General features: G+C 44.0%; 1 protein-coding gene across 3 annotated transcripts in view; it reads left to right on the plus strand.

The window, feature by feature from the left end:
- Trpc7 (transient receptor potential cation channel subfamily C member 7) overlaps positions 1-26952 on the plus strand; it is a 140035-nt gene that overhangs the window by 57957 nt on the left and 55126 nt on the right. For 2 of the 3 annotated variants that reach the window (XM_008831821.1, XM_008831824.1), the window contains one exon: positions 25193-25357. The exons of the other annotated variant lie outside the window; for it this stretch is intronic. In XM_008831821.1, coding sequence (XP_008830043.1) covers positions 25193-25357 — 165 coding nt within the window. The remainder of the gene's footprint in view (positions 1-25192; positions 25358-26952) is intronic. 3 annotated transcript variants of the gene reach the window in all.

Genomic DNA, 26952 nt, shown 5'->3' on the forward strand with positions numbered 1-26952 from the left:
GCCTGGAAAAACTCCCAGGAGAAGAAAAATATAAACTGCAGGGAAGCAGGAGTAGTGTTCTGGCCAGGAGCCTGCCTGCCTGCCTGTAATTAAGCCCCAAGTCCCTGGCTTACTAGATATGTGGGTTTAGACAGGTTATTTAACTTCTGAGACTCAGTTTTACTATCCATATAATGAGAATACATTATATCCTAAGAAAAAATATTTGATTTTATTTGCACAGTAATATACCAAGAAAATGGTAAGCACATGCTATATTAGCCAATGGAAGCTATGTACCATGATGATTTTATAAGCAGAACTACCTTTAAGACCAAAGAGCATTTCTCAGCTCAGTACTACTACTCAGAATATTTTGGGCCAGATAATTCTTTTCTGTGAAGACTGTCCAGAGAAGCATCCCTGACCTCAACCCAGTAACACCCTCCCCGTAACTGTGCCATCTGGACTATCTCTAATGCCCTTCCGAGAAGAAAGGGACAAAACCACCTCTTTTTGAAAATTCCTAGACTAGTTTTCAGAATCTAGGTCATAAAGCCTTTAATCCAAGCCCCTGAGTACAGCAGTTATCCAAGGACACAGTGCATCTCCCCAAGTGAGTCTTAGGTTTCATCCCCTAATGGAGCCCCCACCACCACCTCAGGGAAGCATTGTGAAAGAAATTCAGCCCTACCCAGTCTCCAGTCCTACTGGTCACAGGGAGCACAGCAGCAGTTGGTATTTTTCCAAAGCTCTCCCAATATTGTCAGTTTTGTAGACTAGAGATCCTGGAAGGTGGGACCTCTGCTGAGAACAGAACATAGCCTACATGTAATGCATTGAACAAATGAATAGGCAGGCTGTTCAGTAGGAAAGCAGAAGTTTTGTTGCTTCTCCAGTATATGTAATTCCCATTTGTGATTAAAAGTCCATCTAACAGAGACTGGAGAGATGACTCACTGGCTGCTCATTCAAAATACCTAGGTTCGGTTCCCAGCACCCACATAGTGGCTAACAACTATCTGTAACCCCAGTTCCAGGAGATCTGATGCCCTCTTCTGACCCCCATGGGCATTGCACACATGTAGTGCACTTAAACACATGCAGGCAAAACTTTCATACCCATAAAATAAAAATATTTTTAAAAAATGTTTCCATCTAACAGAATCCAAATGATGTTCAAGGCTGGCCCCATATTATGGGCCCATCATCTCCAGTTCCTCCACTGCCAACTGTGTCCATTTGGGTTTGTAATCTGGGGCATGCATTTCTCATTATCCAGAGAAGCCCTGTCACTGGCTCTAGCCTGATAGTCTTTGGATAGAGCAGAGAGGTTAGTCCAAAGCAGTCATGCAGTCAGGGACAGTCAGGGAGAACTATGCCCCAGAGGATTTTAGTTCATAGCTTACTCTGAATGCTCAGAGTAAGTCTTGGGCACAGAAGTAAGGACTGCCTTTTACTTACTTGCTATATATAAATATTTGTGTGGAAGGATAAAAGATTCCTTAAAGCACTTTTCTTCTTGGTTATTATGTTTCCTAATCTGCATAATCTTAGCTTATACAGCTCCATTTATCATGTACTGCATTTGTTAAGATTGGTAGAGCCTGGTTGGTATTATATTCTGATTTAAGGATTCACAGGAAGGAAAGAATTTAGAAGCATTCAAAGCAAAATGTAAGTCCCCCTATGTCCCCCAGAAACATGCAAATTATCATTTTTACCTCAGAATCAAAGAGATCATAGAAATTACAGTCTCCCCAAGGACCTGTGACTAACTCCAATAATAAAGCTTAAGACCAAATGCACATTTCTATCACATTATTTCTGTACTAAATTCTCATAGATTTAGAGTTTTAATGAGGAAATCGATCTTTCATATATTCCTTCCATTATGTACCATTATGCATTATTCTTTTTTAACATTCATCTGCCTAAAGATACTTGCAAATATTCTTGATAGAAAGGGAGTTCTGTAAGTATAATTGCAGATGACATGTTTTGCTTAATAAGAATGCAGTCATTAGTTAATGTAATCCAAGCCACAGCGACATCATGCCTGGAAGATAATAACATCTAAATTGTCTTCTTGCCTCTTCCCTCGAAATTACACACACACACACACACACACACACACACACACACACACAACAAGGCAACAGAAGTTTTTCAGTATTGTATCAGGTCAGGTCCAAATTTAAACCTTCCATCTCAGCATAAAGAAGCCAGATTCAATCTTGGTCCCCAAGGAGCTCACATCTAATAACCATCACTGCTCAAACCAGAACCTGAGACAGGACCCTTGTGCCTTTAATTAAAAACGTGGCATCAGGAGAAACCAACAAGAGAAGAAACTAGCAGTTGGCTTCCATGAAGTCTGATCTCAGCCTGGTTTCAGGAAGAAATATGGAGAGTAATTAGCACCAGAGTTACACAATAGGAAGGCCGGAGGTCTCGCCATTGTTCAACTCTGTCAGGACTTTGTTGCAAACTATCCCCAAAGGGAGGGCATTGCCTTCTAGACATTTCTGGATAAAGTGGCTTCCATGACTGGGGGGAATTTTTGAGGTTATCTCTCACTTTCCAAAGGAGCCCTCAGCAGCCCTCACTCCAGCAGCTTGGGATTGGAATCCCTTTCTGCCTAGGGGAATCTTGACAGGGTGCTGACAACTTTCCCTACCGCCCTCTGAATCCAGACATTTCCCAGAGCTGCTTCCCAGGGGAGCTCCCTCCTGCCCTCTGACCTCCCCCTGACCTTACCCTGACCTCCCTGATTTCCTGCCTCTTTTGCAAACCCTCCCTCAGCACTCTGCAACTCAGTCTCATCTTTTCACAATCCCCTAGCTGCAACTCAGATAAATATCTTCTTAGAGAGCCTTATGACCGCCCTCTCTGTACACAACCTGGTGTCACCATCGGCCATGCTCCATCCCAGTGCCGGCTTTTGTGATGAACATCTTTTGTTTCATTTGTCTGTTTCACTGAACACAGTAAACCCTGTAGTTACAGCCAACTACTGTGCCCCTAACCTAGAATAGACACGGGCAAGCAGTTTCAAAATTGTTTATTAAGCTAATCACTGAATGAATAAATGAATGTGTCACACCTGAGCTTTCATCCAGTCATTTTTCTTAAACACAACAAAGTCCCAAGTTCAAAGTGAAAGGCTTTCGGAAATGCTGTGGAAGAAATTCACAGATGTTCTTAAAGCGTTAAATGAGAAATAGGACAGTAGCCCATGGTAAGTTTTCTAGATTAAGCATTATTTACCCTTTTCTTGAACACTATAGTTACTGTCACTGAATCCTTGGAAACTCAGATCATGCCTTATCTTACTAAAAAAGAAATTTGCATATAAAATACCATTAATAAATAAATTGGTAATTTTATTTCCAAATTGCATCTGAAGAAATTAAAAACTATCATTAACTATCACATATTTATTAGTACACTTACAATAATACACCTGTGTGATAAAGAGTACACTAACTATAGAAATGTAGGCATTATAAATTAACGCTTCTATACTTCTTATTCCATAGTAAATAGTTCTGATGCATCATCTGGCTCACTGGCTGCTCCTGTTTTGATAGGTGTTAGCAGGTACAGCAAGCCTGAAGGAAAGGACTAAGAATGTAACACGGATTATCAGCTGAATCTGTGGACAATACAGCGATAAACAAAACCCAGCACCTGCCTGCAAAGGGCTACACACACAGATCTGAATCTAGGCCTTCATCCAACAGTGTGGAGAGACTAATTCAGACAAAGGTGGTGTGGGAAAGTTTCATGGATACAGAGGCAGCTTCTGAGTCAGGCTTTGAAAGGGAAATCAACTGAAAAGAGGAAGAAAGTCACTCCTAACATAGAAAATGTGGGAGAGACACAAAGGTATGATACTATGAGGGCTCGCAGATGGTCTGGGGGAAGGGTATTTGGGAAGGGAGGAAACTGGGGAACAGTGAGGTGAGGGAAAGGAGCCTGGGTAGGAGGAAAGATGGCTGACTGGGGAGGACTGCAAGGCACAGTCTCCACTCCACAGCAGGGAGTCCTTCAGGTAGCCCCTGCAGTTGGTGGTTCTCATTTTATTTATTGCTCAAACAAGACAAAAATAAGGCTGATAATTAAAAGTAAGACAATAATATACAATCAATTATTCCGTATGTTTTTACTTGTTTACAGTCTAATTCTTCTCTTTATGAAGATAAATATTTACATACTTATAGGTACAGGGTTAATGATTTTGTAATTTTTAAAAATATTTTATTATATTTACTTTATGTGTATTACTGTATTGCCTGCATGTATGTGAGTGCACCCATGTTGTGCAATGCCTCGGAGGTCAGACAAGGGCATCGGATTCCCCTGGAACTGGAGTTAAGGACGGTTTGTAGCCGCCATGTGGGTGCTGGGAATCAAACCTGGGTCCTCTGCAAGAGCAGCCAGTGCTCCTAACTGCTGAGCCATCTCTCCAGCCCCATGCTTTTGTAATTTTTTAAATATTTTATTTATTACTTTTATGTATGAGTGTATTGCCTGCATATATGTAATTGCACCCATGTCATGCAATGCCTTCAGAGATCAGAAAAGGGCATCAGAGTCCCTGGAACTAGAGTTACATATGGTTGTTAGCTGCCATGTGGGTTCTGGGAATTGAACCCAGATCCTCTGCGAGAGCAGCCAATGCTCTTAACGACTGAGCCATCTCTCCAGCCCCAATGATTTTGTGATGTGATTACCCAGTAGAATGTAAATGTTTTTCTGTATTTTCTGTAATTATTATTTTTATGCTAGTAGACGACTGAAGAGCCATTGCTTATATTGTCTCTATTGTTGAACATTCACATTTAAAAATATATTTTTTAATATTGTATGTTATATTTTTCATTACTGTGATAAAATACATAACAAAAGCACCTTAAGTATAAAAGATTTGGGACTGGAGAGATGGCTCGCAGTTAAGAGCACTGGCTGCTGGTGCAGAGGACTCAGGTTTGGTTCCCAGCACCCACGTGTCAGCTAACAGCTGTCCATAACTTCAGTTCCAGGGGGATCTGATGCCTTCTTCTGACCTCCATGGGCATTGCATGACATTGGTACACTTACATACATCCAGGCAATACACTCATACACATAAAATTAAAAAATAAGTAAAATATTTTTTTTAAAAGAGAAGATTTGTTCTGGCTCATAGTCCAAGTGTGCAGCTCATCTTTGGAGACGACATGGTGGCAGAGGATGAGGTGGCTGGACACGTTGCATCCAGTCAGAAAGCAGACAGAGACGAGCGCTGGTACACAGCTCACTTTGTCCTTTGCCTTGGGTCTGGAAGTCCAGCCGTGGCATGGCGCTGCCCACAGACAGGGCAGGTCACCCTCCTCAGCTACAGCTGTCTGGATGCACTCTCATAGACACACCCAGAGCTGTGTTTCTGTGGTTGTTCTAAATCCAGTCAAGTTAACAAAGTAGATTCACCGTCACTACGATTCTTCTCTAAACAGAGCTTTCCTTCCTTCTTTTTTGTTGCTTCCTCAAGTTGAGTTTCTGAGGGTGGGGCTACCGCATCAAATGACTATAGTGCTGTGCTGTGGTTCTTGAGAAGCTGTAAAATTATTTCCTTAACTAGTGTTCAGAGACACTTGGGGGTTTACGTCGGGCTGGTTTCCAGTGCTTCGCAAACACTGGGTCTTACTAAGAACCAAGATATAGAATACTGTCCTATGTGTATTTTAAGTTGCCTTCCTCTGATGACCAAGCAGGTCAGCAATTTTATGCATGAAACCTCCCCATACCCTGGCTATTCATGTCACCACTGATAAGCTTTAGTGTTTTCAGTCTGAAGCCTTAACATTTTCCATGTTCATCTGTCTGACTCTTACGCAGTACAAACTTTCCACACGCCCGTGGCCAAGTAAGTGATTATGTCATGACCGCAGGTAGCTTCCTGTGGGTAAGACTGTTCTATAGCAAAGCTTGAAAGCTTATCCAAGAAAGAGAACTGGCTAAGATGCTATCCTAGGTAGTTTTAACTGTCAGCTTGACACAGCCTATAGGCACCTGAGATGGGAATCTCAAGTGAGGGATTGTCCAGATCAGAATGGCCTGTAAGCACATCTGTGGGGGATTACTTGTCTTGATTGTTAATTATTGGAGGAGGGTCCAGCCTGCTGGGCCAGATCATTCCCTGGGCAGGTGGCCCTGGATGTATAAGAAACTAAGCATGGGCCTTTGAGTGAGCCAGCAAGCGGCACTCCTCGATGGTTTGTGCTTCACATTCCTGCTTGAGTTCCTACCCTGACTTCTCTCAGGGATGTACTATGACCTGGAAGTGTAATCCACATAAAGCCTTTCCTCCCTTAAGTTGCTGTCCTGATCATGATGTTTTCACAGCAACAGAAAGGGAACTAGAACAGATCCTTTGAGAAGACCGGGAGGGGGAGGGGTGCCTACAGGGGAGGAATGTGCAAGGCTCTACTTTTAAAGGTAGAAAATAAGAGTTCGAAATTCAAGGTACGAAGTCGTTTTAAAACTTCAACGAGTCTGGCCTGCAACCCATAGGATAGATAGCTCCAACTCCTAAATCACCCTAAAAGAAGTGTAATTCAGGGACATGAAAGGAAGGGATGGAGGCCATTTACAAACATAAAGGACTTGCTGGTAAAACCGGTCAGGTCTGAACACTAGGCAGCCTGAAGGAGGCCTTAGGGCCCATCATGAATGGAGAAAGCTGGAGCAGAGGGCATGGAGGAAGGAACTAGACTTGAGAGAGATGCCCCAAAAGAAGGTACAGTAGATTTCTGATGGAGTGTCAACAGTGATCTGTTCTAGCTTCCTCTCTGTTCCTGTGTCCCTCCCCTTCACATACAAATTGCACCCTCCTAACAGCCACTGTTACTCTGTTTACTAATGAAGGAACCATGGCTGAGAGATAGGGAGCAAGCCACCTAAAGGTACCAAGCTGGGAAGAATTCAAGCAGAGACCCAAATTCACATCTATCTGGTTCCAAAGCCTCTATTCTGAAATCTGTCCTTAGCCACCAGACTGAACTGCCACACTGTGCTGAGACCAGGGAGCCCGAAAAGCTTCCCTGCCCAGCAGGCTGCCAGAACAATGCTGGTGGTGGGGAGGGACGAGGAAGTGCACAGGGCAAGGTGCCCTTGCTTCAGTCCACAGAGCTCTGCAAAGATACCTCCACTGGCACCACGTCCTCAGCCCTCCTCATCTAGCTCCCTAGATTACTTTCAATTAAAGCATTATAACACATGGTTTTCTGATAAGGACCTTCGTTCTGTGGGCAGAAAGGAAATGTTAAAGTGTTGGCAAATTTGGCATATGCTTTTGGTGACCACCAGGCCAAAATTTAATGAAATTAAGATCTGTTAGAAAGGGTTTAAAAAGACAGATTTCCAACAATCAAATCCATTAGCACTGTTATGAATCCTTAGCTGTTTATAAACCATTGCCCAGAAAAAGCTGACTGTTACAGGGACAGGGGACACACACACACACATGGTGTTCTCTCATAGTAATTTATATTTACAAAGAGTGCACAGATACCCTGAAACCTCCCTTCATAGCTGGTAAGAGATTTTTTCCCCAAATAATTGAATCTTTTCCCAAGGAATGTGTATTTCTGCTCAAAACAAATGAAGAAAAAAGTCCTTTCAACATGAAGTGGAAAAAAAAACCCTCCATATGCAGTCATTATTAGAATCATAAGCTCTGGAGTGAGAAAGCTCTGGGCAAATCACTCAGCTCCACTTTCTCTTGCCTCTAATGCAGGGGCAACAATATTTTTGCTTATAAATTCCCAGTTCATAGTAAGTACCAGACAAAGGCAGCTCACAGCACATTGTAAATGTGATCTTTCAGGAGCTGTTCAGGCCCACAGCCAATGCTTGTTAGGAGATGGGTTATAAATTATCTGGGTGGAAGGCAAGGCACAGCCCACTCCACATTTTTATGGTCTACTACTAGAAAAAACTGTTTATAAACTAAATCTGTTGTCAGAATTATTTGATTATACCAGATAGTCTTATAAATTCTGTATGTGCATATACATATGATATTAACCGTATAATGACTAGAAAAGCAGGCATGGCCAATATGAATTTGCTTTATGACTTCCAAGGGTAACAAACTTCGCATTTCAGCTCCTTTTGTATAGATCCAGCTCTGAGGCAGGCATGTCTGGGTTTACACTGACTGTGTGACCTCAGCTTCTTCATTTGCAAAAACATAAAGAGCTAATAATAATTGTGTTTATGTTAGAAAGTTCTTGCAAGGATTAAAGTAATCGATATGTGAAAATCATTCAGAGCACCGTCTAGTATGTCCTAAATACTCACTAAATTCTGGCTCCTACTATTTTTGTAAATTATATGAAATCTGACTCAGTGTATCCTGCCCTTGTTAAGGAATCCTGGCTCCCCCGAGGCCAGGCATCCTCCTCTGTGTGTTCCTTCAGCCCGAAGACTCACCTGTGTACCCAGAGAACTCTGGCCTGTCCCTTCTTCTGTGGACACCTTAGCCAGTAACAAATGCTGACTACCACCATCCGGCCTAGCTATGACTCCATGTTATCATTCAATACATTTTTGAGTGCCCCCTATGCTCCAATATAGCAGGTTCTGGAATGGGTACACTAGACACAAATCCCTTCTTCTAGTATATTCCAATGAAGAAAAATATCTGGGTCAAACTGATGCTGAGACCCCTTCCTTGAACTTTGGCATCAGAGATGCTTGGTGTTGGTATTCAGAATAGAATTAAAACGGAACCTGGTGTCTGACATCCATGGGAGACTCCCAAGCGCTATTTCCTTTGCCTGTTCTGAGGAAGCATCTTTCCAATACAAGCACTCTCCTCCAACCCCCTCCAAAGGGCCTCCATCTCCTAAAGGCCTTTCACGTTATTTTCAGAGCAATCTCTAAAACACCCCAGAAATTGTGATCTGCTTCCTGATCTAAAGGTACCAGAGCACAGAGCGCCCCGGCCAGTCCTCAGAAAGCAGAAGGCAAATGGCAGGATGTCTCTTCAGCTGACAAAGCAAGAGAAGCTCATCTCCCGAGAAAGTTGCTCAGATATCCAGTCACACACAGCAGGGCCAAGGGATGAGGGCCTTTGTGGCTCAGTGAGTGGTCAGCAGCAGCTACATCACAGAGGTGGTTGAGGGAAGGAGGACGCAGAACAAACTCATGGACCAGATGACGAGGAAGACATTAGAAAGACTTTGAAAGAGTCCATCGCAGCAAGTTCAGAAGCAGGATTTCAGGAGGCAGTAGAAAAGATCAAGAATGCAGGCAAGTACTGCCTCGTCTGCTGGGGGGAGGGTACTTTGCCATGTGCCGAAAAACAGGGGTCAGGATGAGCACGAAGACAGAGAAGAGCTGAGGACCAGGGGAGGAGCGCTTGTCCAAAGCCTCATGGAGGTGACAAGATGGAATACTAGGGATAGAAAACTGAAGAAAGATGTTCAAATTATCTTATGGAGGTTTTGTTGTTGTTGTTGTTGTTGTTGTTGTTGTTGTTGTTTGGGGGTTTTGTTTGGTTTGGGTTTTTGTTTGGGTTTTGTTTTGTTTTTTGTTTTGTTTTGTTTTGTTTTGTTTGAGACAAGGTCTCCCTGTAGCCCCAGCTGGCATAGAACTTGCTATGTAGACCAAGCCAGCCTCCATCTCACAGAGATCCTCCTGCTTCTGCCTCCCAAATGCTGAGATTAAATGCAAGTGCCACCTGGCTCAAGTTACCTTTTGATGCATAAAATTTAATAGCTTGGGAAAAATAAACTCTTATTATTTGCTCACAGTTTTATAGGCGAATAAGTCAAGCAGGGCTCAGCATGAAGTTCTTGCATTGGAGTCATCTGCTCCACTGTATTCAGCTGGTGGCTAAACTGAGACAAAAGATGCCAGAAGGCTACACCTCTGTGTTGAGCTTCCTCAGAGCACGGCAGTCTTGGGAGAGCAGGACTGTTTCATGATAGCTACCTTCCAAGAAGGAGCTTTCCCAGGGCTGAAGAGAAGCTGAGGACCTCTCTGTCCACATCTGACCAATTTTACAGCATCCCACAAAATGCAGCCACATTCTATTGACCAAAATGGGTCACTGAGCCATAAACCAACTCTTAATAGACAGCTTTCAGGATAGCCTTCCAGGGTAACCAGAATGGGAGATGCTGCTGTCATTACCTTTGGAATACCATTCACCTTAGGAGGACAGAACATTTAGAAGTTCCTGCTTATGGAAGTGCACTGTGAGATCAGGAAAATGAACCCAAAATTAATTTATGCAGTCAAATGCTCTACTCTGAGCCATGCCCCCAAGAAAATGCCTTTATAAATTAATGTAGTCAACAGACCTTTGTTGAGAGGCTACTACATGTTGGATACTGTTCTAAGCCTATAGGTACAATTTAATAGGAAAAAGTCTTGCTTTTAAAGAGCTTGCATTTTAGAATGGCAACAGATAATAAACACGTAGAAAATTCTAGTAGTTGCCAAGTGATAAAAGATAAAGTGGAGGAGGACACCGGGGAGGGACAGGAAGGGCCCTAAGAGTTGACTTTCCACAGGGTGGTGAGGGAGGTTGTGGTACCTTTCAGGAACAGAGAGGAGACCAATAGGCCCAATCACAGTGAGTCAGGGGAGAGTAGCAGAGCGCAACTGGATCACCAATAGCTCCATACATACGGCAATAGTTATGAATTTTTTTCTAAGCATGGAAAGCAGCTATTGGTCTGGCCCCTTGTTTAGCTGTGTAAGACTCAATTCTTAAGAAAGACGCTAGTCAAATAATTCTCTCCTCTGCCTTGCAGTGGCAGCAGAACTGGAGATGAAAAACCCTCTTAGCTTTGTAGCTGCTCATGTCCAGGCCTCTGATCTTCCCTCCTGGATCTCAGAAAGTAGTGTAGTGTCTTCTATAGGTTTGATATTATTGGGGACTAAAAGCCATCTGAACTGTGTCTGAAAAAAAAATATATAAAAACAATTCTGCATAGCTCCAGATGGCTTTGAAAATTAAATTAAACCCACAACTAGTCCAGGAACTTTCTCCGTCATAATTATATTATTGATCATTAACATTTAAAGAGGCTGCAAACAGAACACTGGACATTGCAATAAATTATCATTGTCCACCGGGCAAGTTGAGACTGTCTGAGTTGAGAGGATATTGTGCTCTTTAGTTTGTGGAGATACAGGAGTGACGACAAGCATGTAAGAATAAAAACTTTCATTTGAGATACCTGCTCCGTACATTTAAAGATAAGTCTGTTACAACTTCTTCCAGCTCCCAAGGCATCTGACTTTTCTGAGTCACATTCGGTCTCCAGCTTATCATGACTAGTATGTCCCTTCAGGGTCTCTCATCTCCTGAGCCACCCGACAAGCCAAACGCTGAGGCTTCAGTAATAATAATATTAGTGACAACAACTTGTTAAGTGCTCAGTCCATGCCCTCTGCCATGCCACGTGCTTTGGATATTCTCATTCGATGCCCATCAATACTGCCATCCACCTCAGAGGTGAAGTAGATGATATACCTCAGTGGCGAAAAACCTGCTAACTATCGCATAGCCAGTCAGGCAGAGGCAAGATTCAAGTCAAGATGTGCCTATCTCGGGCCCAAGCGCTGCACTGCTTTCCCTTCAGCACACCCTTCCCAGCTCTCTTGGTGACCTGGGTACATAGATTCACATCTCAGTGCAAAATCAGCCCCCAGCAAGCCTTTCCTCACTGTCCCTCCACATCCCAACTTGGGCTAGATCCCTCTTCTGTGGGACTTCATGGCACTCTTGACTAACTCCTGACATAGCACTGTTGGAGATACATTGAATGTGTCTGTTTAACTCTGTCCTTGACTAGTCTTAGAGGACCCTGAGAGTTAAGATGTTATTAACTTTCATGTTCTTACTGTCTGACTCAGTTGAATCAGTAGATGCATAGATAGATGGTTACACAAATCTGAATGTAGTTAGATGTGATTTTAAATATATCACATATACATATATAATATCCAGACCCAGTTTCATCTTCTGAAGAATATGATTATGCTGAGAGAGATTTTATTTACCACGGGTTGGTAAAAACACAACATTCAAAGTACGAACAAAATTGACCCATGCCAAGTTAACCCCTGAATGACAAAGGGAACTATTTATGCTTCAAATAACAAGACCCAAGTGCCCTTGAGACCATCCCTTTGGATACTGAATATTCATGCCCTGACTTGGCATCTAAGAACGAGGAGCTAGAGGTCACTTGCATATTACACTGTGCCTTCACCAAAGGGCACCCCAGTATTTGGGGTGTGATGAATTTCCATGTTGCTCATAGAGCTGAAAAAAATAATTGAATTGTTGAAGATGGAAGCCTTGGGTAGCAGAGTAACCCCAGACCAACAGAAAAGAAACAGACTCTAAGTGTCGCTGAGAGATGTGTGCCAGGTTCTCTAAGTGATATGATAATGTTCTTATCTAAGCGATAATGTCTTTTAAGATATGAGAGTATGAATGTGTGACATACGGAATTTCAAGGCACTCCTTAAAGTGTGTTTAAAATGTGAGCACTGAATGTGAAGATGTTTTTTTGGAAGAGAGAGGATTCTCTGATAAGCACACGCTGTTGTTTGCAGAGGACCCAAAACCATATGAGAAAGAACTTGAACTCGACCTACACTGAGTCTACCTTTATTGTTCAGACGATGCTAGAAAGCAAAAGACCATGAAATAAAGTTGTTAATAAAAATTTGAGAAAAAAAACTCACAGAAATAACAAATCTTGCCAAGAAGTAATTGAGGAAGGATGAGAAATGGTCCTAAAGTTAAAGCCCTGAGGCCCTCCTCAACCTCCCTTCCCTCAAGCCAAGGTGAGGTCTGTACAGGAAGCCAAGACAACAGAGTCCATCCAACTTTAGCAGGAGGCTAATTTGATAGTCAGATGGAGGGGAAATGAAATAAACAATTGCCACTGTGGATGATCAGAAGCAAAACCATGCAGACCTGACCCCCAGGAAAGAGAAACTGGACAATGGAAGCAGTTACTTCTCCCTGAGCACCATGCTCAGCAACTCTGTTGTTAGTCTCTCCTTTAGAAAAGTTACCAGGAGAAGACACAGGCATTTCTAGGGTTAATAGTAGAGATCTGGAGATAGCACCACAAGAAAGCAGGTGGCTGCCTTTGCAAAGATACTCGATCCCACATGCCAAGGAGCAGTAAAGTCCAAAAGAATGCAACATCTAGCACCACATCAACAGAACTGAAGGAAGTCAGCTCCTAAAGAGCAATGGGCAGAGGGCTAGCTGTGCCTGGAGTCAGCAAAGTCCAGGCAGAAGAACAGATCAGAGAGTTGATGAGAGAGCAGTCAGAGCAGAGTCCAGAGCAGCCTGGTTGTAACAGCAGCTTGCCTGAGGGTTAGACCAGGCTACTTGAGGCTCTTCCTAAACAAGGAGGAGCTGATGCCCTGCACTTGGTACATGTAGGACCAGATGGAGTAACCTGAACCTGAGAAGCTGGGGTTGTAGCTCGGTGAAACAGTGCTTGCACAGTGTCTGTGAGGCGCTGGGTTTGATTCCCCAGTACCACAACAAATAAGTAAATGGATTAAATAAATAATACAGAGGCGGAAGCTATATAACAACAAAAATTTCCTGCCATCCAGTCTGAAAGACTCAGTACTATCAAGATGGAGAGGTTAATAAGCTTCCCAAAGGTAAGAACTTGAGCATCCCATTCACTTTGACGTCCATGCTTAAAAGTGTGTGCCCCATACGTCTGACCTCCTACTTACCAACAGAACTAGGTTTATATTCATCAGCTACCAAGACCTCGGACATGTCAGACAATGTTATTTCTGATTCTTAACCAATGTTTATGCCATCATTTCAGCATTTATGTCTCAAAATATCAAGACACTGGCAACAGTAACATTTCATACATTTGAGAAATCAAAAATTTAAATTTAAAAATGATAGAACTAAATCTTCAGAACATTCTCAAAATAAAACTATATAAAAATAAAAGCATCAACTAAAAATAAAACATGGACAGAATGTGACATACATACATCAACATTTCTATCCATAGGAGGTGAAATTAATTTTAAAGTGTTTTTTTAAAATAATTACATAAAGCTGGGTGTGGTGGTGCACACCTTTAATCCCAGCACTTGGGAGGCAGAGGCAGGTGGATCTCTATGAGTTCAAGGCCAGCCTGGTCTACATAGTGAGTTCCAGGACAGCTGGGGCTACAGGGAGACCCTGTCTCAAAAAGACCAAAAAAATTACATAAAATATAGCATGATTTTTAAAAAGTAAGGTTTATAAAACGTACCTTCCTGAGTTATATACACATTGCTCTACAAGAGAAATCTGGAAAATCTAAAAAGGAAAAGATAACTTGAAACTCAAATTATTTCTCTTGGATTCCTTCATTTTCTTGCAAATGATCTAATATTTTATTTGATGACACAAAGAGATCTTTTTACAACTCTATGACCACCCACCCCACTCAAGTTCCATCAAACTGGGATGATAATTTCTGTGTTGGTTGGTAGCTATGGTTCATATCTGAAGAAAGTATTTCTAGTCTTTCTTTACCTTCTTTCATTTTACTAACTATAGCTATAAATTCCCATAGAGATTTCCTGTATCATCATTAATAATTTTGGGCATATATTCTTATTGATAAAGTGTTTAAATTAGAGTCAAAGATTATTCTTGCAAGAAAAAAATTGTTGCTTTTATTGATGATCCAATTCTTTCTCTACTTAAGAACCACAAAAATACCCAATAATCTAGGATTATCAATTATTATCAATTTATTATTATCAATCTTTGATTGATTAAAGTTTTAATGCGTATGTTACTTATATTTATGAAATAAAATATCAACAAAAGTTGGTGCTTTGTTGGCATAATATTAAGAATTGCATCATAAATCAAAACTAGACCTGTGTGTTCTAAGCCTTTAAGACCTCCCTCGAGTTAGTCGTGACTGTGGCCATTTTATAGAAAGGATAAGGATAAAGAAGCTCCGTGGCCACCTCATCATGAACCCGGCTCCTGGCAAAGTGGTGATTCAGCAGCAAAGCCATCAGGAAACCAGTTCCTGCTATTTTTTTCTGAAGGGCGAGGAAGAGCCCAGGATTTCATCTTTAGCATGATGACTCACTCCTAAAATGATGGAATTGGCAAGGAAACAGGCTTTGGCCCCTCCCCTTGTGTATTCCCAGTCTCTCTCCCCACTGGTAGTTGGCTAACCAAGGAATAAAGTGCAGAGAGATGAGGGTTTAACAGCATCTTGAGTAGCAGAATCCTGCCCTGCCTTTGCAGCTTGGAGGAGTCATGACCCCTTCCACTTTGGCTCATTTGCCTGATTTTATATCTATCTGGAGAAATGTAGAAAACAGTTTAAAATATTATATTTGAAGTCCAGGTCTTAATAAAAACAATCATTCATGTAACTGGTTGCAAACTAGCAACTTATTCTGTTTTATGCCCCCATATTTAAACTGAAGATATAACAAGTCACACTTTAAGGAAATGGTGTCTTTTCCATGGCTTAGATATGATTTAAATATTTTCCTTCAGGTTTCATATACTAGAAGCTTGGTCCTCAGTGTAACAATGCTGAGAGGAAGTGGCCACAGTCCAGCTTAGTTAGGTCATAGGGGCATTGCCCTCCGTGGAGGTTAAGTTAATCTATGGAGTAAAGTCTCACAGGAGTGAGTTCTGATAAGAGAACAAGGCTGGCCCTTTCCTGCCTCTGGCTTTCTGTCTCACATGTGACACTTGACACCAACCTCTATGTTGTGAAATAGGAGAAATTCCTCACCAGAGGCAGGATAGACAGGGCCACCTAATCTTAAACTTACAACCTGTAAAGCTGTGAGCTAAATAAAGTTTTTTTTCTTTGTAAGTATCCACCTTTAGACATTTTGTTATAGTAACTGAAAACAGATTGGTACAGATTTAAAGCAATAGAATGACTATTAAGGACAAGGTCTGACACGGAATAAAACTAGGGTTTGGGGTTTTTTACCATTATAGTTATTATTATACAAATATTTGACTTAATGTTAAAATATTAAATTGATGCCAGTTTGTGGTAATACATGGCACATAAATTATATATAATTCTCATCCAATCTAACAGATAATACTCAAACCCTATCTTAGATTCACATTTCAATTTTCTCCTGTATAACCAGATAGAAGCCTAGCTTAGCTCTCATCACCTCTCCCTATCTGCCTTTTGGTAAAGATGTGAAGACAATTAAGTGCTCATCAAGCCCTGAGTAATAAAGTGTTGTTATATTTAGAAATTATTCTGGGATGGCAAGTCACAGAGAAAGTCATGGAGCAAATCCTAAGATGGTTCAGGAGAACGTTCTGTTTATCAATCACTCAAAAGAAGTTTACTAAGCACCTACCATATGCAAGAGCTGAGGCTGCACACTCCTGGGGAAAAAAGGCAGTTGGCTCCCTCAAGATTACGGACAACAGAGAAGATCAGATATGGATATGAGAGTACAGCTAGCCACACCATCAAAATCGGATACGAGAGTATAGCTATTCACTATGAATCATGAACTACGGTTGGCAAGTGAGTGTCCATGGCACAAGATCAAGAAGAGTTCAAGGCATCTCTGGGACTAAGGAACTTGGTAGAACTTGAAGGTAGACCGGAAAGTGGATCCTGAAGGCTGATTAAGACTTAAACCAGAGAAGAAAATGGAAGTTCGTTGATAACAGATGGGATGGCTACCTATGCCATGTGTGGGAACAACAGGTACGAAGCTTGGCTAGAGCAGAGGCTCTGGAAGGTAAGTGCCACAAACAACATAGGAGAGTTTTCTAGAGACAGCTCCACTTCTCCCACAGTGACAGGTTAGGACATGGCCCTGAGAGAGGTGGAAAGAACTGCTGCTTACTTATGGAGAGCAGCCTCTCTATGACACTGAAAAGCAGAAGCTACCTACCACCTTCAGAGGACATGACAACTTAGCGTGACTGGAGACCATATGTCATGTAATCACCACCCACAGCTCACTGTTGTGGAGGACACCTGATGCACACAAACTGGGAAGTCACAGCACTTCTCCCACCTGCAAAGGCCAGCCACAGCCTCCTGCTTTGGCACCTGCATTCAGAAATAGCTCACCCACTGCTCTGGAACAAGTCAGATGCCATTTGTTTTGGTCCTTACACTCCAAGACTGAGGCATAAGTTGCTTCATGAATGACGATCTTCATCAGAAAGCCATTCCTTGGTAATAGAAATGATGATGAGTCACAAGTACAGTCCTTACAGCAGCCCACCAATTTGTGGCATTTGTGTAAATAATTCCAGTTGACCTAGAAAACTGGAGGTTGCTGAAGGAGGGTATGAGGTTGAATTGTGCTCTGCTGTCTCTGGCAAACAGGAACAGAACAAACCACCTAACTGAATGGGTTGATAAAATGGCTATGGAAATAAATGGCTTTCAAGGGTATCCCCTGATATGCTTCCAGAATTTTCAGTGAGAAACTACGTGACAGAACCCCCAGCTCTGGAAACAATCAAGAAGCATGCCAGAATTGGGCAAGTTGGGGGTTCAGAAATGGAAGAGATAGCAGGAGAGGCTGCCACTGAGTGAGACACGTGTATACATGTATTCAGTGGAACCTCCCAAGAATGAAGGGGATACCTGATATATGTACAGGTAGTCAGGAAATGAAAGTTCTTAAAGGTAGTTCTCCAAAAAATAAGAGAGGCATCATACGCCTGTGCAGACATATAAAGAACCCCAGATTGTAACCAGAAATCCCCCTGAGCTGAGTTCCCATCTTCCTCATTAGTTCAATGTTCTTGGGCCAACCTCCAGGTGACAGTGTGAATTCTCTCACAGTAGGCCCTTTAAACTCAACTCGGCAGCCTTTGGGCATTAAGGAAGTTGTTATTGTGACTTTACAATCTGCTGGCACTTCTATGGTGAAAATAAATGCAGTGGAGACATGAAAATTCAACGATTGACCGTTCACATCTCCTGGAAAAGAAGCAAACTTCCGTCCTCTGTACGCATGCACGTCTTCCAGAGGTGAGCCACAGGCAGCCATGCTGGGATGTCCATCATGGTGAACAAGGGTGCAACTTTGGTCCTACGAGCTAGAGCCAACAGCACTAGGGATGCCAGGCACAGTGAGCAGGGGTACGACTTTGGTGTGTGGATAGAACCAGGTTGCAGTGTGAGGACAAAGAACTAGCTGTGCCATTACTCATTCAAATAGCACCCGCTTACTAAGCATTATGCTAGGGAGAACAGAAGCCCTCCAGAGTTTGTTCTCCAGAAGAGAGAGGTCAATGCTGATAATAACTGATATGACAAGGACATGAGGAATCTCATGGGGACAGAGATGCTCCCCTGAGTGGGTGAAGCGAGCCTTCATGGAAGACAGAATTGCTGAGCTGGACACACTTGTATACACAGATAGAGCAGTACTTAAGGTAGAAGGGGTACCCTGGGCAGAGTCGTGGAATGGGGAAACTTGGGACAGGCTCTGGGAGCAGCTTTGCTGGCATCTGAGCAGAAGCCAGGAATGAGGAGGGAAGGGTAGAGACAAAGTTGGAAAGCAGCTCTTAGAGTTCAGGCTTAGCTCTCCCCTCCCACCCTGCTTTGTCTTCCTCTCCTTCTTTCCTTTCTTCTCCGTCGGTTGCTTCTTTCCTTCCCTGCTAGCATTCTTCTATGATTGTCCTTCCCTCCTGCCAAACAGAGCAAGTGAAATGGGTGTAGGATTAGCATTGCTTCTCCTACAATCTGGAGCAGAAAGGCAGACGTATACCCTCACAGCCCCAAGAGAACAGAGCCTACTGTTCCAGGGCAAAGGAGATGTCCAAGGGAAATGCCCAGGGGTGACTGGAAACACATATAATCCTCTCTGAGACAACATCTGAAAGCCATAGGCTCACGGGCAGAGGTCACAATCTTGGCAGACAGAAGGGGACAATGGCCTGACCCAGGAGAGACAAAGGAAGATTCTGTTATGAATGGCCAAGGTCAAGGGTAGATTTCAACGCCAGGCCTATATCCTTCTAAGTATTGCAGTATTGTCAGCTTTAAAATAGTCACCACCACCTTCGATGATAAAGAGTAAGTTAAAAATATATTCATAATATCAGAGGGCCTGACCCATGGTGACTTCTCAGTAAATGTTTGCTTTTTATCATTTTATGACGAGGAGCTAAGGTCAGGAAAAGTCCAAATTAAGCAGATGAAGAGAATTCAGTGTCACAGAATGGAAGAGACTTGGGCTTAGAGTCAGATGGGAGCTAGAGCCAAAGCATTCTCCATGGGACTGTGAGTCACTGGCGATGGCCCAGCCTTAGTTCCCTCAACTGAAACATGGAGAAGAAATGGAAACATTTGCACATAGGAACATACATAATGCCTCCATTTGGGGGATTATTGTGACCATGATGGCTGAAGATGCAGCTAACATTCTATAGTAGATCCTCAATAAATAGCAGGAGAAACATGGGCTGCGTCTTTAGAACTTATTTTTCCTGTTGCCCATGCTCAAGAGCTCCTTGAAAGAGTTGTGACCTTCTGGGCTCCTCATCCAGAACTCACCACATCCATCTTCTCTGGCATAAACTCAAAGGGCAGAGGTAAAAGAAGCATGTGAATAGGCCTGGGGAAGAGCTGGGAAAAGTGACAGAGGTTGGATGACAACAGTAGAGCCACTGCCTACCTTCAGTACCTGCTAGGCATCGGTCCCCGTGCTGAGTACAACACTCTCCATTTTCCTCTCTCGGTTTACATCTAGGACAGTATCAGGTCTAGGGTTTGAATCTGGGTGCTCTGACCTAGAATCTGCACACCTCACCACTCTACTGGCACAGACAGGATAAGCTGCAGAGAGAGGCTAAACAACTGGATTCTAGTTGGAGTCTAGAGCATGTGGGAACACAGCAGTAGGTTCTGGGACTGGAGGGGGCAGGTCCATGAGAAGTGGCACAAAGAGCAGCCACCAATGATCCATGCTTCAGTGAGTGAACGTGTGATAGTGAATCATTCACCCAATCCAGCAAGCCTGCTCAGGACTCACTGGGGTATCCGCTGAGCTACAGTCCTAAAGCCAAGAGCCCTGTGTGGTCAAAGACTAGGGCTCCTCCCTTAGCCTCCAGCACTGAGCACAGTTGCTAGTAGAGGCCACTCTGGAGAAAGGTTTGTTGAATGAATGAACAGAGGAACAAACCAGCAAACAAAACTGGTGAATCATAGCCCTTCCAATCTATCTCTTCCCACACAACCTCCACGACATGAGAATATGGTGAAAACTCGTTTCCAGAATGGTTACCACCACTGAGTCCAGTCCTGTATAGGAGACAGCACCACAGGATTATTCTAATTCACACTGAGAATATCAACTTCCACACTGAGAGCAGTTCCTTGATGGCAGGTGCCATGTCTGCCTCCTTTGGACAGTTTCCAGAACAGCTTTGTATAATCACATAACGGTGATGAATAAGGGGGAATGTGACTCCTGCCCATAGTCACATCAGATGTTAGTAGGGACTTTAATGGTGTATCTATATTAAAGAAAATGATTTCCTCCAGAAGCATTGAAGTCATGAAATACTTCTCCAGCTAATTCTTCGGCTTATCAAATCATGCATCACCACATCTCATTACTGTGTAAATGAGGCCTAGGATCACAGAGAAAAATATATCCATAAAGGTTGTATAAATCATACAGTCTTATCATAACTCTTTTCTCCTCCCCACAAAATGGAAAACACATAGGGCTTTTAAAGAAGAGGGACCTTGAGAGAGGGAGAAGAGAACTGTTCCTTATTGACAGGGGCCTCCATGATCACCAGTAGGGGGTGAATACCTGTGTGTCAGCTAACTAGACTCCATGGTGCCCCCCCCACCAGCTCCAGCAGGGGACAGCTCACTCTTTTTTTAATATTTTATTTTATTATTTTAATTTTATGTGTATGAGTGTATTGCCTGAATGTATGTGAGTGCACCTGTGTCATGCAGTGCCACAGAGGTCAGACGAGGGCTTCGGATTCCCCTGGAACTGGAGTTAAGGATGGTTCGTAGCTGCCACATGGGCGCTGGGAATCGAACCCAGGTCCTCTGCAAGAGCAGTCAGTGCTCTTAACCGCTGAGCCATCTCTCCAGCCCCAAGAGCTCACTCTTAAGCTTCACCTGCAGTGGAGGATGACAGGGCAATGACAGAGGAGTGTCCTAACCCACCTGTTTTGGTCACATGGACCTTCCAAAAGGTACTAACACAGCAAGAAAATATCTGCTGAAACAGAATGGCAGTCAGGGGTAAACATAGGAAGGAGGGGTAGGGGTGAGGAGAGAAGCAGGAAGAAACAAGAGGGCGGGGTGCCAAGCAAAGGAGAGCCACTCGCTTGTTGTTATTTATTAAATTCTAATGGCCCTGTTTTCAGCACTTTATAAGTACTAAGCCACTAATCCTCAAGATGAGAAGAAAACAGCCAAGCGTCAAAGGAACAAGACTGATGTATTAGCATCCGGCCAGCACAAGGTGGGGCCAGGCCCGGAACCCAGGCAGCCTTAGACAAGCCCTTCTTCACTTCCACCATCAGAAAAGCCTTATAGGTATTGATCTTATTTTCTATCTGGGCCAGGAGAGTTGATGTCCCATAAAACACTCCCCCAAATACTTAAGTGGTATGTCAGGAATTTTTGCAGCTCCTCTGCAACTATTTTTTTTAAACATCAGACATTTCCTTATGGATGAATTTAAAGCAGGGAAAAGAATGAAGGGAATAGTTTTCCTTTGGGCTATAAAAGAAAAGCAGCCCATAGACTTAAAATCAAAGTGAGGGCCGAGGTTTAGCTGATATGCCAGGAGTCCTCATGAGCTGGTCTCTTCTCCATACATCAGCAGTGGCTGAGAGGGACGTTAGCAGAAACTAGCTTTGGATAGAAATGCCACATCTACCACGAGTACGGTACAAATGGACTGCAGGGATAATTCAATTGAATTGAATTCAAGAACTTGCAGCCACATGAATTCTGGCCCTTCGTGACTTTTGGGTCCTATTCCCCAAGCCAGATAATCCCACAGTCTCCTTTCCATTGTAGAGAATTTGATTTCAGAATCCCACCCTCCCTCTCCTTCAGTCTAATTTCTCTTAGTTCCCTCCATCACCCATTCATTGAACAGTCCATATAATTATGGATTTAGCCTGATTAGTCTTCTCTTACAAGGCTACCGGGCCCATGTAAACCCTCCTTAACAGATGCATTTACAGACTCCTAACTGTGAAGAGTGAAAAATCAATTCCTGGAAAAAACAAGACAATCCCATCAGCAGTTCCCTGAGAATTTTCTGAAAAGCATGCCATCCATATTCCAGGCTGGGATGGGATGGCTTGGGGTAGGCTGGGATGGGATGGCTTGGGGTAGGCTGGCATGGGATGGCTTGGAACAAGGATGACTTAGGAAAAGTCTTAGTGGCACCCATCTTTTGATACTCCATTCCTCTGTAAACTAGATGCCAAAGAAAGTAAGTCCAAGACAACACTAGCTTTCTGAGTTTCTTTCTGTTCTGGCTGTGAGTTTTCCTTCCATTGGGTCCTTGCTTTTGAAACTCCCCTTCCCCTCTCACCCTGAATTCTGCCTTTGTTCCTTGGCTACGTGCCCTTTCAGACATAGTCCTCTTTGCGTCCTGTTAGTGGATTTCAGTTGTTACTCTCCTTCTTGGATCAAGAATGCCATTTTTCTGTGTTTTAGAATAACAGAGGGAAACTTCTTCGATACACATTGAACTGTTTGTCATGAAGCTCTTTTAAGGCCTGTCATCCGCACAGAAAAGTACCCATGGAAAAGGCATTCATCAATTTGGCTTCAGCTATTAGCTGCTGTCAGCTTTCTGAGAGGCGATTGTAACATCTGTCTACAAATAAATAGCGAGTTTGAAGCTAGGTTGTTTTATTATGGGGAAATAAGTGTACCTGTGAAAAACAGCAAAGATCTAACCAAGGATAGACAAAATATCGGAAGAGCCCCCTCCTTTTAGTTGAGACAACTGTCTTTCTCTGAGGCGAGGGATGGGAAATAGAGAATGTCCCCACTGTGTTTTCTCAGAACCTCAGGCTCCCATACCCTGATGCCCAGTCTCTTGTGCTGACTTACACGCAAAAATCACAGAAATCACAGGGTAGGCTCTCCCCACAGACAAAGAAGCTGATGATGGTGACTGTAGCGAGAGCCTTCCATGGTAGCAACAGTCCAGTGGGCCAAAGGTGAGTCAAGTAGGCATCCTCTTCTGCGTCATGAGCATGTATTCAATCTTCTATTCAGACTGAGTCTCCACAGCAGGATCATTTCAGCACCCATAGAAGGTAGACTGCTGGGAATGACTGCCCCCAGCTGAACCCACCATTCCCCCACTCTAGGACCCTGATAGGACTAGACCCTGAGAACTCCAGACACATCTGCATGGCTTCCCATTGCTTCCTTCTTTTCGTTGTGAGGAAAGTGAGGGGCCAGGATATAATAGCACCTGCCGGCTGACGGGCAGTCTTCTGTGCCTATTCTTGGAGGGAAAGACCACAATGGTTGCTATGGATCCAATAATACTACAAGAAATCCTTGCTTGCATCTCACATTCAAGTAACAGTATCAGTGGGGGCTGCAGGGCCAAACACTGTGTGCTGATGTCTTTGCAGATGGTTTGCTGCTCAGAGATGGACACGTGAGCACGCTGCCGTCTGCACTGAGAATTTTCAATAGCTCTATTTATGTCGTTCTTATAATGAAAAGGGAATGTTTCACATTTCCCAGAGTCATTGTGCATGTCCCCTAAACACTCAATGAGGCAAATGAGAGGAAGATCAGCGCACTGTGCTTAGTGTGAGCAGTGGGGGAAGGCCTCTGAGTGATGCCCAGTCTGTACCCTCTAGCTCCTGCCCACAGGTCCAACAAGGCCAAAGGACAGGGCTGCCAGTGCAAATAGTGCCTTGCTCTTCCCATCAGGAAAAGTAATCTAGTGCATAGAATTTTCTCAAATTTAAACTCTACCCCCATAAATGTCGTATCGGTTTCCTCTGGCTAGGACCCAGGGTCAATTAAATAGGTGGCCAAATAGCAGCAACTATTCACAGAAAAGGGCTGTTTGTGTTACAGCAACTTAAGCCAATATGCTCAATTAAACAGAACAAAGAAGATTTTGTCTGTAAAGACATCGCAGATTTTATTTATACAGATGTCATAGTGACACCTGAGCAGAGCACACGGGCCCCCCTGACAAGGCCAGCCACCATCACAGCCCATTTCTGCAGTCATTCTCCTTCCTATCTTTATAACTGGCTTGTTTGATGAATGCGTTTACATAGTAGAAGACAGCTGTCTAGGACTCCCCAGTTACACAGGAACTGTCCACTAAGTAGACCATCTGCCATCATAATCCCAAATACTCAGGAAAGAAAACCTCAAGGGCCCAGTTTAGGTCACACCTATAGTCCAATAAGCTGTATCCAGTGGGGATGAAATGGCCACAAGACGTTTATATACAGATTAAGCTTTAGGAAAGACAGTTCTAAGAGAAGGATACAACACTGAGTCCCAGTGAGTCTTAACAAGGAATCTTAACACATTCTCTAGAGACACTCTATATACTTCTCAGAATGCATAGGAAAATGCAATCCCTCATTTAATTCTCCAAGACAGTATGATCAACCCTATTTTACTGATGAGAACAGTGACAATCCCAGAGGTTAAGTAACCTGCCCAAGGATACCCAGCTAGTAAATGACAGAATACAATTCAAACCTAAAAGTCTGACTGCAAATCCTCTTAATGATTTATTCGTTCTTCCATGTTGCTTCTGGTGAGCTTCCTGCAGAGTTAAATCTCCCCTAATCAGATGACCAGCCTGGACTGGAGGTGAACGTTTACCCAAAAGCTGCCCCTTGCCATGTCTAAGACATTTCCAGGCCCTCAATTTGGAAAGCATCAGTTCAGCCGGTCTGAGGAAGCTCTGGCCACAGCATCCCAGAGCCAGAAGTCCCGCCCATCCCCACTCCCTCCTTCTGGTGCTTGGCCTGGCTGACTCCAATGCTCAGGTCACCCCCACCAAACCCCAGAGGCAATCTAGCAGGAGCCGCTCCCAGGTTGTATACTGTTCAAGTGCTATCGATGCCATTTTCCTCTTTGCGTTTTCTTTTTGTTTTTGTTTGTTTTTACAGTTCGTTGCTCATCCTAACTGTCAGCAGCAATTGCTTACCATGTGGTATGAAAATCTCTCAGGCTTACGTCAACAGTCTATCGCTGTGAAATTCCTGGCTGTCTTTGGAGTCTCCATAGGCCTCCCCTTTCTCGCCATAGCCTATTGGATTGCTCCCTGCAGCAAGGTACAGACTGCGTAAGGTGCATGTCGTTTGCAGTTACTTCTTCTCTTTGCTTAGCATGACCTGAAGTCCATTTCCTTCAAATCAGCAGATCTCTTCCCACATTATTTAAGTATAATAGTGGAGGTGGGGCTGGAGCTTGGTGGTGAAGCACACCCAAGGCTCTGGGTGTGATCCCAAGCAACACAAAAAAGATAGGAAGACAGGAAAGGGAAGGAAAGGGAAGGAAAGGAAAGGAAAGGGAAGGGAAGGGAAGGGAAGGGAAGGGAAGGGAAGGAAGGAAGGAGGGAAGGAAGGGAGGGAGGAAAGAGGAAGGAAAGAAGGGAAGGAAGGAAGGGAAGGAAGGACAGGAGGGAGGGAGGAAGGAGGAAGGAGGAAGGAAGGAAGGAAGGAAGGAAGAGAAGGAGGAAGGAAGGAAGGAAGGAAGGAAGGAAGAGAAGGAGGAAGGAAGGAAGGTGTCTGTAAGTGTATGTGTGTGTGTATGTGTATAAGGGAGGAAGGGAGGAAGGAAGGACGGGAGGGAGGGAGGGGAAGGGGGAAGGAGGAAGGAAGGAAGGAGGAAGGAAAGAAGGAAGGAAGGAAGGGAAGAAGGAAGGAAGGAAGGAGGGAAGGAAGGGAGGGAGGAAAGAAGAAGGAAGGAAAGAAGGGAAGGAAGGAAGGGAAGGAAGGACGGGAAGGAGGGAGGAAGGAGGAAGGAGGAAGGAAGGGAGGGGAAGGAGGAAGGAAGGAAGGAAGGAAGGAAGGAAGGAAGGACGGGAGGAAAGGAAGAAGGAAGGGAGGGAGGGAGGGAGGGAGGGAGGGGAAGGAGGAAGTAGGAAGGAAGGAGGAAGGAAAGAAGGAAGGAAGGGAAGAAGGGAGGAAGGGAGGAAGGAAGGATGGGAGGGAGGGAGGAAGGAAAAAGGAGGAAGGAAGGAAGGGGGAAGGAAGGGAAGAAGGGAGGAAGGAAGGAAGGACAGGAGGGAGAGAGGAAGGAGGAAGGAGGAAGGATGGGAGGAAGGGAGGAAGGAAGGAAGGAAGGAAGGAAGGGAGGGAGGAAGGAGGAAGGAAGGAAGGAAGGAAGGACGGGAGGAAAGGAAGAAGGAAGGAAGGGAGGGAGGGAGGGAGGGGAAGGAGGAAGTAGGAAGGAAGGAGGAAGGAAAGAAGGAAGGAAGGGAAGAAGGGAGGAAGGGAGGAAGGAAGGACGGGAGGGAGGGAGGGAGGAAGGAAAAAGGAGGAAGGAAGGAAGGGGGAAGGAAGGAAGGGAAGAAAGGAGGAAGGAAGGAAGGACGGGAGGGAGGGAGAGAGGAAGGAGGAAGGAGGAAGGATGGGAGGAAGGGAGGGAGGAAGGAGGAAGGAAGGAAGGAAGGAAGGAAGGAAGGAAGGACGGGAGGGAGGGAGGAAGGAGGAAGGAGGAAGGAAGGAAGGAAGGAAGGAAGGGGGGGAGGGAGGAAGGGAGGAAGGACAGGAGGGAGGGAAGAAGGAGGAAGGAGGAAGGAAGGAAGGAAGGAAGGAAGGGAGGGAGGGAGGAAGGAGGAAGGAAGGAAGGAGGAAGGAAGGAAGGGAGGAGAGAAGGAGGAAGGAGGAAGGAAGGAAGGAAGGAAGGAAGGGAGGGAGGGAGG

This window comes from Nannospalax galili, unplaced genomic scaffold, assembly GCF_000622305.1.
Source record: "Nannospalax galili isolate Female #2095 unplaced genomic scaffold, S.galili_v1.0 scaffold735, whole genome shotgun sequence".
Lineage (NCBI taxonomy): Eukaryota > Metazoa > Chordata > Mammalia > Rodentia > Spalacidae > Nannospalax > Nannospalax galili.